We start from the raw sequence: 13,302 nt of genomic DNA on the forward strand, positions 1-13,302 counted from the left end.
GGTCAAGGTCACTGTGACTGTGACGTCAACCGACTCATTCTTCTGAACGCAATATCTCAAGAACACCATGAAGAAACTTTTTTTAAATTTGGCACCAACTTCTACTTGGATTCAGCCATGAAGTGGTTGTATTTGGTGGTCAAAGTCAAGGTAATTGTGACCTTATGTCTGTCTTACTCTCATGAACATAATATGTTAAAAAGGCCTTTAGGGAATTTCCTCAAACCTGGCACAATCGTCTACTTTGAGTCAAGAAAGAACTGATTAGAATTTAGTGGTCGAAGGTCAAAGGTCACTGGGACCCCACAAAACATGTTTTTGACCGTAAGTCAATAATTAATGTGCAAATTATGGCAACATTTCACACAAATATCTGATAGGTTGAAAATATGAGGTGAAAACATTTTATATTGAAAAGTTCACAGATCAACTTTAATGTTCCTCAAAAAAACACTTTTCTGGCCATTACAGAAGGGGAGACATTTGGTCAGATAAAGGATTGGTGACATTAATTTCGGGGGACCATCTAGAATCTGAGATGATTGTATAGAGCTGCTGTGCCACTGGGGGGAAGATGTATGTGAAGCATCCATGTTTTTAAAGACATGGATGTAAACTGTAAGTGCAACTTAACTGGTTCCTAGAGACATATCACCATGAGGATGTAGTTCTCTGCGTTCATATTCAGATATCAGTTAATATATGTTAGCCGAAATGTCTGGACTTTTCTCAAGTTGCTAATCAAAGTGCAAACAAGATCGGCACAAGAAAGAGGAAGAAGGAAAAGAAGAACCATAATCCCCCAAATACTGTACGTTGCCACAGAAACTATATCATAGTCAAACTGATAGCTGATGGCTTTTTAGATTGCTACTGTATTAAACAGAAATGTATCTTTTATGGATGTAGACACACACACACACTCAGTAATGTGAGTGAGCAGCATAGCCACCTTTGAGCAAGTCACTTAACCCAGAACTTCAGGACCTGTGCACCTGCAGAGACCAAAAGCTGCAGTTAAAGTATACTGAAGGGCTCCCTGATGAGTCATGTGGAGCAGTGTGAATTTGAAGCAGGGTGCTAATAAAAAAGCGTATGTGTTTGTGCGCTCAGTTAACCTTTCCTGGATAAATAAAGATTAAAAATGAAAGTGAGGGAAAGGCACAGAGGAGATAGAAGCGCTGCTCACCTCATGTCAACTCCCCCACCACTGTGGAAGTTCACTGGCTCTGAGCTTAGTGTGAACCCTTGACCATCTCCTTCTTTGCAGATAGCACATCTTCAGGGGTACGAACTTGGGTCACATGCACACACACATGCACACGCGCGCGCGCACGCTCTCTCTCTCTCTCTCTCTCTCTCTCTCTCTCTCTCTCTCTCTCTCTTCTCTCTCTCTCTCTCATCCACTGCCCTGCCCACTTCATGTCTTATCTAGAATAACACATGGCTGCCTGGTGTCTTGCTCTCGTCAGGTCACCAGCTAGGCTATTAATGATGCTTCTCTCCATTGGTTTGTGCCAACTGTTTAGTGCACATGTGTGATGAAGAAAAGCATGGGGAACAGGGTGGTGGCGTGCGTTTGTCTCAGAGGGAGTGAAGTGAAAACAGTTTAGGGACCGTGGATTAGTGGTAGGTTAGAATGTCTCCCCATCATGTGCCAGATCAAGAGAAGGAACAAACACAAAGTCATGATTAAATTCCAACAAGAAATGAAATGGAATTAAGGATTAGCTTTTAAATTAGCTTTCTTTGAAGGCTTTTAGACTGGCCACAGTAAATGTACTTCTGGTGTGTCACTGCCATTACATCCCTAAAAAACTGACTATTTGCCAAATGTAGCCTGATGTCCTCAAATTCATGCCACCTTATTGTTGCTGCCTTTTTGTTCTCTACCGACTGTGAACGCTCTTTGCATCATTGGTGAATTGCTGCCATGCTCCAGACACAGCAGGGATTCTTAAAGTTCACCGTTGCTCTTTAATGGTGCATGAAGGCAACATGTTTTGATGTGATTTTACACAAAAGCAAAAGAACACATCCTGATCTGTCTCGTGCACTTTATTGTACTGGTATAGTTAAGTAAATAAATCAGCAGTCACATTTGTTCTGTTTGTAGACGGTACAGTGTCTTATTTTCTAGAGGCTGATATTTCAGAGACTGCTTAACTGAATGTGTGGAGTGCAGTGCTATGACAAGGAACTGTAAACCTCATCAGTCACAAGCTCCTGTGAATCTTTTGGGACCCAGAAATCAGCCTAAATATGAGATGATGTGAACAGGGGCTTTCTTACATCCACTTGGAGTCGAATACAATATGCAATTTCCTCTTCGAATCCCCTGCAGTCAGATTGTCTTATGGCGGGCATATTAGATATGTAGACTCATAATTATTTTGTATGTTTTGTGAGTGAGCACCTTTAGGGCAGGATGTGGTGAGTGGAACAAATACTCTTGCTCCTAGTCCCGAAGCTGCTTGTTTGACTGCAGGCTTGTGGCTTTGATGTATTTAATTTCATTGTGGGTGTGTGTGTCTGTGTGTGTTCGCAGGCCTTCTCGGGGAACTCCAACTCGGAGAGCTCAGTTCGCCATGAGCTGCAGCAGGGAATTGTTGCACGCTTCCTGAGGCTCGTCCCACTGGACTGGAGCGAGGAGGGACGGATTGGCCTGCGCATAGAAGTCTATGGCTGCTCCTACTGTGAGTTGAGACAAACACACACACAGACACAAAAAAGTTTTAAAGTCTTTTCAGCTTTATGGCCTGTATAAAACATGTATTAGATAAGTAATCAAAAATAAATCAAATGTAAAAAGTTACATTACTTTGATGGAGAAATTTAAATATGTAACTTATGACATTTTTCGTAAGGTAACTAATAATCTGTAACCTGTTTCATTTTAGAAGTAACCTTCCCAACACTGTCGGTAAACCACCAAGAATAATTTGGACCGGTTCTGCATGTTGGTCTATGGTTAATTCTGCTTCGCTTCACTTCATTACAATGCTTAACCTAGTTGGTGGGAGCTAATGTTAGCCATCGGCCCCACTCATTTGGCAATTACCTCTTGTAACGCTGTCGGGTCCCATCAGTGTTGCTGTGGAGACATTGGGCCCACTCTCCTGTTCTCCCCCATGGACCCCCCAGTGAGTAAATACTTCACTGTTGAGCCGTAAACCCACTTCAGCATTGTGAACTTCAGTGTTAGCACCGTTAGCAGAGTCAGCACAACTAGTGGTGCTAACATAGTTAACATTAATATAGGGGTTTTGTGGCTCAAAATGAGGCCCCATACTCATAAGGGCTACATTTGGGGAAAGATCAGAGGGTGGCCACCATATTTCTGCAGTGAGGCTACTAGGATATTAGCTGTAATTACCACTAGCTAACTCCCATATGACCAAGGTGGTGCACAGTGCACAGCAGCCAAGGCTAATGATAGCTAAACAAGGGTTGGCCATGGGCACTATGTTTCTGCATGTTAGCCAGCTGTATGTCAGAAAAGCCAGCAGAAAATAAAATAAAAGGCAAGACATTTATATTACAAAACATTACAACTTGCCCACACTAAAATGGATCGCGGTTTGAAATGCATCGTTAAGGCTCATTGAGCCAATGGGGTTTCGGACCACATGGAGAGGCCCTTTGTATATCAGTTAATATTGCTTTTTTTGTCATCTTGAAAAACAAAATGTATTATAGAGTGGGCTATAGAAAAACAAAATAAATCAAAACTGACATCCTTAATTTGTACATTAAAATACTGTTGTATTTCCAATAAGTATTGTTAACATTTATAATTATGGATCCATGAGGAGAGTGCTGATGGTTTGTAATCTCCAATGATGTCACAAAGGATTTTCTTCATTTTAAACTAATTTGGTTTACAAATCAAACACAAACCCAGAGTGAAAACCTGCCTGGACACACACACACACACACACGCACAAAAGCCCTCCATGTGCAGAAATATGCAGAGCACACACAGAGATACACACACACACTAACACTCTGTCTCTCGCTTTCTAACAAATGTATCATCCAGGGAACTGACTCTCTTGCAGCCTCTTTGCTCTCATCCTATTAAAGGCCGCCAAATTGATTTTGATAACAATTTTCAATTAAGGCTCTGCATAAATTACTGTTATAAGTGACACACGTACATCTTTCATTCCAGAGATGCGATTACATGTCTCTGAGTTTGTGTGTGTGTGTGTGTGTGTGTGTGTGTGTGTGTGTCTGAGTGTGAATACAAGGGCAAGTGTTGCATTCCAGTCAGTCCTCATCCCCTTTGATTATATTTCCCTTGTTTCATTTCCTTCCCATGTTAAAAGAAAAGCAAGTCAGTAGTGATAAGGATGACAAGATGTGGTACACACACACACACACACACATGCACACGCATATGCACAGTTGCACAGAACAATAAAACACAGAAATCCAGCCCACTCTAGGTTTATATCCATCACCTGTCCCCTCCAACAAAAACACTCCTGCACTCACAAACAACTTTGACAGGGAAATAATTCACTTCTAATACATGTGACTGCTTTGTGTGTAGATAAAGTCAACTTGTTGCTGTTGCTGTTTGTAACCAGAATAGCTTCTACCCTTATATTCTCAAGCGGTGTTGATATCATTGATCTTAATTTGGACTATAAAAACTGAAAAACAGAATTTGACTTTCGAACATCTGCCTTGTTTTTTGATGTCACATTTTCTTAAAGAATCATTTTATTTTAAGCCACTTCAACTGTAAATAGTGTTTTGCAGGTTCACCATAATAATGATGATGAGACAATATAGAGGATAGAGAATATCAGTATAATATTATAGTATATATTTTACACATTTCCCAAAACAACAGTACACAACATAAGCATGGATAGCCTCAGACATACACAAAAACACTTAGGCAGGTAGCAATCAGAACAGAGCCGCCCAAGATTACTTCAGAATGTATGAGCATTATTACTTACTCTTTTCCAAATACAGTATAAAACACTGTATTCAAGTGAGATGCCATAAGATGTATATTTCTCAACTATAGAGAAAGAAATGTAGGCACGATCAATAGCTGACAGAGTGAAGCTGGCTGTCAAGCACCAGCGGTTTTGTGAGTTGTAAACACAATTTTGGCAGGACCGAATAACATATTAGAAACACAGTCTATACTATTTATTTATAAACATTTCCAGAAGTCATTACTAGTTGACTTTAAACAGTCAAAAAAAGTTGGTAAATTGAGTTTAATACAAGTTAGCTTTCTTTTTTTCCCTTTTTTTTGCTAACATCAGTTTGTCACTAGCTTGCTAAATGGGAAAGTAAGCACTTAGACTGAGCAAAGACTAAACTTGATGTAGATTTGATTTGATTTATTTATTCTGCGGCTTTTCCACTGACTTGTCAGTAGTCTTCAAACAGTGTTTCAGATATTAATATGGTTTCTGCAGTGGGTCTGTTTAAAGGAAATACATACTGACTGTGATTGTCATCTAAATGTGCATTAAAAATGTCATCTCTTTAGGTCATGCTTTCCTTTGCTGTCATTTGCAAATGTGATTTACTTGCTTAAAACATGGGTCTTTAACAGGGGGTCCTCAAAGATACTGCAGGGGGTCTACCAAATTATGATTTGATCATTTAAGTTTTGATTGTTTTCCCCCAGAATATTCAAATATGATTTAAAACACACATTCCATTTTCATCAACAGAAATTGAACTTATTAACAGCAAAGGTAAATCGGCCTATTCATAAAAGAAAAAAAACAAACATTTGATTTGCAGTACACAGCATTAAGGACAGGCTAACTGTTATGCAAAGATTCATGGGTAAGTGCAATGAGCTGGATGACGCTTAATCATTGTGTGACACTCATCCATAATGGGGAGGTGAACTAGTTAGCCAAATTTACATAGTATTAAAACATATTGACCAATTAGCTGCAATACTATTTGAAATGTACGGATATTCTTATATGCCACAATTCATCATTTTAATATTTCAAGCAAGAGACTCTGAAATATTGTCCACCTGAGAAACCAATGGCGAAAGAGCAAAAGGCTGAAGACATTGGTGGCTTAGCCTGCAACTATGTAGGGTGAGCCATGGTGATTCTCCCCTGGGAATTTTTGTTTTGTTTCTTTACAAACAAGCTTGATTTTTATGCTTTTTGTATGCACTCTGGCACCTTATTTTCCGTTAAAAACTTCTTTTTTTTTACTTTCCAGATTTACTATAAATTAGTATGTTAAAAATAATAACAGTTGACAGTAATTACTATCGAGTAGAAAAATAATACTTTGATTTATTGACTAGAGTTGGAAAAACAGTTAAATGTATGTATTTGTCTTAACCGAAGTGGATTGTAATTACGTACATTTATTTACTACAAGAATGAACGGAATAACAGATTATTAGATCCAGGTCATTTTATTATTATTACTTTTATTCTTATTTTTGAAATGTACATATAGCCTACATTTTAAGATCTGGGGCTATTTAGAAAGCATTTGAGGCTGAAGCCACTGACTACACCTAACTACGCCACTGGCTGAGGTAAAAGCACCTAACTTCTGCTGACTCAACAACTACAGACCACCACACACGAGAGAGGACCACAAATATTCAGAGATCGGGCACTACACGAGCCCGACCTTGAATAAGGTTCTGTATTTTCTGTTTTTCCTTTTTTTTCTCCTTTATTGCAATTTATTAATGTGATTGTTTGTCCTGTCTTAGTTGCCAATGCTTGATAGTAGAACATATGAATTTTAAAGAACACAGAAGGTAGATTGAGGATGACTTGTGTGACATCAATATAGTAATTTAAACCTACTGTAAACTGTGCAGCAACTTATGTCAGCTTATTGTCATATGTCTATTATGAAGATGAAGGCTATCACTGGGTGCTGCACCTAATATCACTGTTTATGTTAAAACAAAATTAAAAATCATTGTCATGACCATTGTCTCTGGTGGACCAACACGAGAATGCAGTGATTACAGTTAACTCCCAGATGTAACTGGGTTTCAGCTGTGCGAAATACGTCATGATGAAATACATCATGTGTGTTTCCTCTAGCTTCCTTATTCTGCATTAGAATAAGACCATTTTATTTAAATACATCTTTGGAAATTATATAATTTCATTCAATAGCCAGACAAACAAAAAGAGAGTTGATAGACAGTGTTTGAGGTAAACAACAATACTATTGAAAGAACATATCTCTTCTGATGACAAATAAGCACTGAGAGCTCTGTGTTTCTAATAGATGTGAGTGTTATCCACTGCACGCTGACAGATGAAACGCATAATAAATATACACAATCAGGTGAAAACATGCTTACAACTCAGATATCAGTGATAACTCGGAAAGAGATAGACACTTGCATATACACACGCACACCTGCGCATGTACACACACACACTCGCCCTGGTAGGGTGTGCCATCTTTCAGAGTTGTCCGTCAGCTGTGTTTTGAAGCCCACAGTCATGATTATGCTGTCACTGCTCCTTTCTTCAGCATTCAGTCATAAAATGTGAACTCGTACATTTGTCTGTTCATCTACCCGCCCTTCACTCCCCAACTCTCCGGTTCTCTTAGAATCAACTTCTCCTAAATGTTTTCCTGCTTCCCAGTCCAAAGATGAAAGAAGGGAGAGAGGTACAGTGTTCGGCAACGACAAAAGAAGAGAGGATGAAAAAAGAGAGCACAAAAGAGAATTAGTAGGAGGAGAAGGAGGCAGATAAATATAGATGTTATGTTCCCGGCATAATCACCAAATATGTTGGTTGTAGATGATAATTCTGGGTTTTCAAAATGTATGATAATTAAATGCAATACCATATTATGACTCATCTAGGACTGTGCAATGAAAGGCTGTGTGTGTATGTGTCTGCGCCAGAGCTAGGGGCTATAAAGGAGTCGTGAGCCACCATGCTGTGGAATTTACATGCTCATTTCCATTTTGATTAACATAGGATCAACAGAAAATCAATTATTTCATAGATGAGTCAGGAAATAGTGGAGCTGGTATGTGAGAGAAAGGGAAGTCAGATGGAAACAGAGTACAAATTTAATTTTCTATACACACCAATCACTCTCATGCAAGCAGAATTCCAAATGATTGCCAGCATATCGTATCTGACTTCAACCTGTGGCCCATTTCTGCCAACGATACTCTGAATATGTTGTCAGGATGATGTATCACCATCATTATCTGTCGAGTCTAAGAAATGTACTTATGTAGATTTTTTTATGGATGGCATCTATTTCTGGAGCAGGACTGAGGCCAAAAACATAAACAGCTAAAAGAGCATCATTGTAGCCTTCAGTCTCAGGGGTGCGATAACTATGGGGGATAGGGGTGGGGTACAGTATTACAGTACAGGGCTGAGACCAATAATTTTTTCATTATAAATAAATGCTTTGATTATTCCTTACCAATTCCTATACAGAATATCAAAAGTATTGACAAAATGTATACCAGAGTACAAAGTAACATCTTACATTGATTTACCAAGAGTCAGAAAATGCAAATACAAATCTTCTAATTATAGAATAAATCACCCTAATCCATTAGTTTAGTAAAGGTAGGTCACGCCGTGAGTGGCCTGCTTTTGTGCTCACTGCCACCTAATTTGCTGCTTGCCCAGTTACACACGTTGCCATGGATACAATTTAACATGATAACACCTACATGCCAGTTCAGTGCACCTCCATTTGGCCTTGATACGATACAGGTGGCATCTCCGTGGTATTTCCCTACGCTGGGTGAATTATGTCTATTTGCTTTGTTGTAAATTGCACAATTAGGCATTTATCCAAAGTGACAAATTTAGAATACTATCTTGCACTTAACATTTGAATTAATGTAGGTTTTCTCGCTTGCCTCTGCAAAGAACAGAGAATCCAAAAAAGACAGTCTTAAACTGAAGTCACTGGGTGCTGCATTTAACAACAGCAAAATTATATCAAAGCATCTGTTTACAAACTCTCACAATTTCTGCAGTATAATCCAAGTCAATTTATCAAGTTGTATGCTCAGTACTTTCCAAACACATCCATATTCACTAAAAATGTTATAATATAAAGCATTTCCACTGCTGACTAGTCCGCCCTGAGCATGTGAGTCTAAGCTCTGCTTGAGTTGAAATGCAAGTGGGTGCCCAGGCTGACTACTCGACCGTGTATGAGATTGTTTGTACTGATGTGCTTTGGATCCTGGTGTTTGAGTGAAAATGCATGTGCTTGGGCAGTAGGTCTAACCTGCAAACAACTGGATAAATGAGACATGAATTATACTGCACAAGTTATGCAGTTTGTAAATTCTGTCCCTGTTTAATTAATGAAGAATGTTTTTGGACTCCCTGAAGCACTCCTTTAAAGCAACCACTAGAAACTTTTCTTTGTGTTGATTTAGTGGTCCCTGTGGACAAAAGTGGTGTCCACATGAGCACCACCACAAGATGTTTTGGAAGCAAGTGAAAGAAAGCCACAAGTTGTTTCAATGATATTTTTCTTTTTTAATGTAGCAGTTTGCAGGATGTAAAGCAGTGAGATCATACCCTCAACAGCCATACACAACAGAGTCATAATTGTGCAGGTAATGTGACAGTGATGTACTGAACTCAACTTCTAATTTCAGATCCTGATAATTAATAACTCCCTATATAATTTATATGGAGATTATATTGGCTGTCACATGCAGCTGGCCTTGTTAAACCTCCGTCTCCGCCTCTCCATCTCAACAAGCCTCTGTCGCTTCACATCTCTGGTGGAAAACCACCATCTGGGTCAGGGTCCAAAATGGCCTGATCTCCTGGGTAAGGGTCTGAAAACCTCGGCCATCTTGTGCACATGCCGTCCCAGCTGCAGCTGGCTACAAGCCAAATAGTCATCCCTTGTTACTTTGCATTGCAGTGGGTCAACCTCTCCCCCTCCTTCCCTCTTTCTCTGCATCTCAAAGTGGTCTGCAGGTGGTGGAAAAGCCCTCCATCCACCACAAAGTCTCCCTCCTGACATCAAGCACTCAGCTGAGCTGGCAACCCTGTTCTGAGCAGCACATCTAGATCTGCAATATCTCATAAAACAATTGGAAAACTGTCAACTACCACTACTGTTTGCACCGTAAACGTGACAGAAGAAGATGATGAGAGGGGCAGGGAGAGCAGCAGAGAGAGAGAGGGGGGAAAAAACAGGGATAAGTAAAGTAAAGAGGGAAGCAAAAGAAATAAGAGTAGAGCAGAGAGGAGAACAGTGAAGAAAGATGAAAGTGGGAAGAGAGAGAGCAAGAACAAGTGCGAGAACAAGAGTGAAGTGTAAAGCAGCAAAAGAGATGGAAAGATGTATTTCTACCCAGTGAGAGGCAGCATGGGATCATTTAGGGAGCACTGAAGTTAGAACAAAGGAAACAAATGTAATTTCCTCTAACCTCCCTCTCCAGGTGTTTATCATGAAAGAACAGGCTTGGCACAGTTGTGTGCGTGTGTGTTATATAAGTGAGAAAGAAAGAGAGAAGGTAAGATCGAGGGACAGCGTGACTGCGCATGAGTATGACTATATAAAGATGATCCCATCTTTCCCCAGCTCTGTCATCCTACTATAGCCTGTGCACTCTTTGCTACCTTCTACAACCAATCACACCACTCACGCACTCTCCACTAACCACTCCAACAGTTGGGGTGATGATAGTAAGATTGAAGAGGGCCTCAAGCACTGCACTTTATTTTTCTTCTCAAGATCTTAAACTCTTTTCCACCCTTATTTCCCATCTCATTTCTGCCCACCGTAAAACTTCATATTTACATGCAAAATATCTCATTTGGAATTAATCGTCATTTAAATTTCCTGCAAAGATATTATGCAAGTTATGCACTCTTGTCTGCAACTGTAACTTCAGTGGCATCAACACAGACCATGTATTGTAAACAGTAAGAATATATGTAGTATTTTACACTTGTTGATAAGTATGTTTAACACACCTGCATGCACGCACAGGTGTTTTCATTCTGGCTGATTAGACGCCTGCTCAGGTTGAAGCTTGGCAGCTAATCAGCCTGAATAAGTGAGAACACCTGGTGGGTGTATCATAGCATCTGATTTTAATATCTTTGGCGATTAACTTTTTTTATTGTTTCACATATTCTTATTATTAGTTAAAAGTCTTTTTATTTACACCATTTTTTAAAAGCTGTATGGAAAAAATCCCTTAGACATGGTTCATTATTTATGAGAGGGGAGGGGGTGCTTCAAAATGGGGGTTGCAGTTCAAATCATTTTTCAAGAATTTTGGAAGGAGTCCAGTTTTTAGATTTGGCTTAGGGGAGGGACTTTCAACTTTCAACAGTCATGTTTTGTATTTATTTTAAAAACCCTCAGAACCGCTAAACCTAGTATTTTTTTCTTTAAATATCTCCAAGAATCACACCATTTAGCCAGAAACTGTGAAATGTGATTATTTATTATTTATTTAATTTCATTAAAGGAGGTTCACAGAAAAAATATTTCTATCATCATCCTATATATAGGACTCTGTAATACCTGTGCAATGACAAATATTTATTTATGATATTTTACACAACAGCACAGTTTTACATTTGTATCTGTTTTGCACATATATAGAAAATGTCAAATACATTGGTGTTTTTTTCTGTGCTACAGGCCTTTTTTTCACAGCAGACATTTTGATTTGTCATAATGGGAAAGGCACAGGTGTTACTAATAACATTAACAATTGCTCTGTTCTGTTCAATTATCCCAGTGAGCCGTGACAGTGTGATAGTGAGCCAAAGAGTACAATATCAGGACCCTGAAACAGAAGCCGCAAAATGGAATTCAATCATCATTAATTTTATTATTTACACCTGTGCTTTTCATACTGTGACATATCAAAACGTCGACTGTGAAAGAGGCCTATTGGGTACAATATCATTTGAAACAATAAAATCTCTAGTGCGGCAATAGCAACCTGTAAAGATGACATTTTAATGCATACGAGATGTATGGGAAGTAAAGCCAGAAGATATTACATTTCCACAAGCCCTTTGTCTGTTTATCTATTATTAGCATGTTAGCACATCTGATTAGGTATTCTCGCATTAATGTAGCTATTGTCGGCGTACTGTTGATGTAACCCAGAAGCAAAAACACACATTTTACCAAGTTTTGTTTTGTAATGATGCGTAATTGAATACAGATTTCTGGACCCAGTCAAAGAAGAGGTTAGGTTTTTATGTCCTTTTTTTTTAGGATAAAGGCCTATTCCTATCTGCAATCACACTTTTACTTGACTAATCGCTGTTTCTTTGTGTCTTGTGTTTCCCTCTTTATTATTTCTGTCTGTATCTCTGTTGTTTCTATCTGTCTATACTTTCTGTCTATTTAGGGGCGGGAGTGATCAACTTCGATGGGCAGGGTGTAATCTCATATCGTTTTAAGGTACTGGAACCTTGATATCCTGTTGACTAAACCATCCCATTAAAGTCATACTGTGAGGATCATACTAGTACATAAAAGTTGCATCCTGAAAATCAAACAAATAGCAACTTGATATGATAGAAAAATTGATGGAGATCCTGACATTTTTCTCTACGCTCCTTTAATTGAAAATGAGCCACCTGTGCTGTTTAACATGTGGGTCTCATGGTATTTGCTCACATTTTGGCAGGTGAAGAAGATGAAGATCATTAAGGATGTGATTGCACTGAGGTTTAAGACATCAGAGAGTGAGGGTGTGATCCTCCATGGGGAGGGCCAGCAGGGAGACTACATCACCCTGGAGCTTCGCAAGGCCAAGCTGCTGCTGCAGATAAACTTAGGTAGGCAACACATGCATCGCATTTATTAAGACAAAGAAATGCAGAGTTTGTCTTTAAGATGTCTCTCCTGCAGTGTTTTTTATGTAGCTGTCTTCATATCAATTTATTGCAGACTTTCAAACTTTTGCAGAGCTATGTTTGTAAATTCATATCTCATCAAGTACAACTCAAGCTGTCTTGAAATATTGGCTAAAAAATATCCAAGTAAAATGTATAAGGCCCAGATATACTTAGTTCAGCTCCGATTCTTGGATTAAAAAGGTACTCAGTCTAATGCATACAGCTACACTGCACTGGTTGTGTTTGCAGCAACTTGACAGGTCAAAAGAATAATAACATCATTACAGGCTTGACAATAACGCTAAACTTTTTTTAAATCTGAATTAATGCCCTGTCTGTCAGGATAGCATTATCTTGGAGCAAAGATAAAGTGTCCAGGCACAGCTTTTTACCCTTTACACTGTAAACAACAGACACAACA

General features: G+C 39.0%; 1 protein-coding gene across 2 annotated transcripts in view; it reads left to right on the plus strand.

Annotated features, from left to right (window-relative positions):
- The window catches only part of cntnap2a (contactin associated protein 2a), a 376,461-nt gene that overhangs the window by 185,685 nt on the left and 177,474 nt on the right, over positions 1-13,302 (plus strand). For both annotated transcript variants that reach the window (XM_088071612.1, XM_042510367.2), the window contains exons 4-6: positions 2,549-2,696; positions 12,389-12,441; positions 12,671-12,821. In XM_088071612.1, the coding sequence (XP_087927738.1) occupies positions 2,549-2,696; positions 12,389-12,441; positions 12,671-12,821 (352 nt within the window). The remainder of the gene's footprint in view (positions 1-2,548; positions 2,697-12,388; positions 12,442-12,670; positions 12,822-13,302) is intronic.

The sequence above is a fragment of the Plectropomus leopardus genome, chromosome 21 (assembly GCF_026936395.1).
Source record: "Plectropomus leopardus strain MGB_pleo_1.0 chromosome 21, ASM2693639v1, whole genome shotgun sequence".
Taxonomy (NCBI): Eukaryota; Metazoa; Chordata; class Actinopteri; order Perciformes; family Serranidae; genus Plectropomus; species Plectropomus leopardus.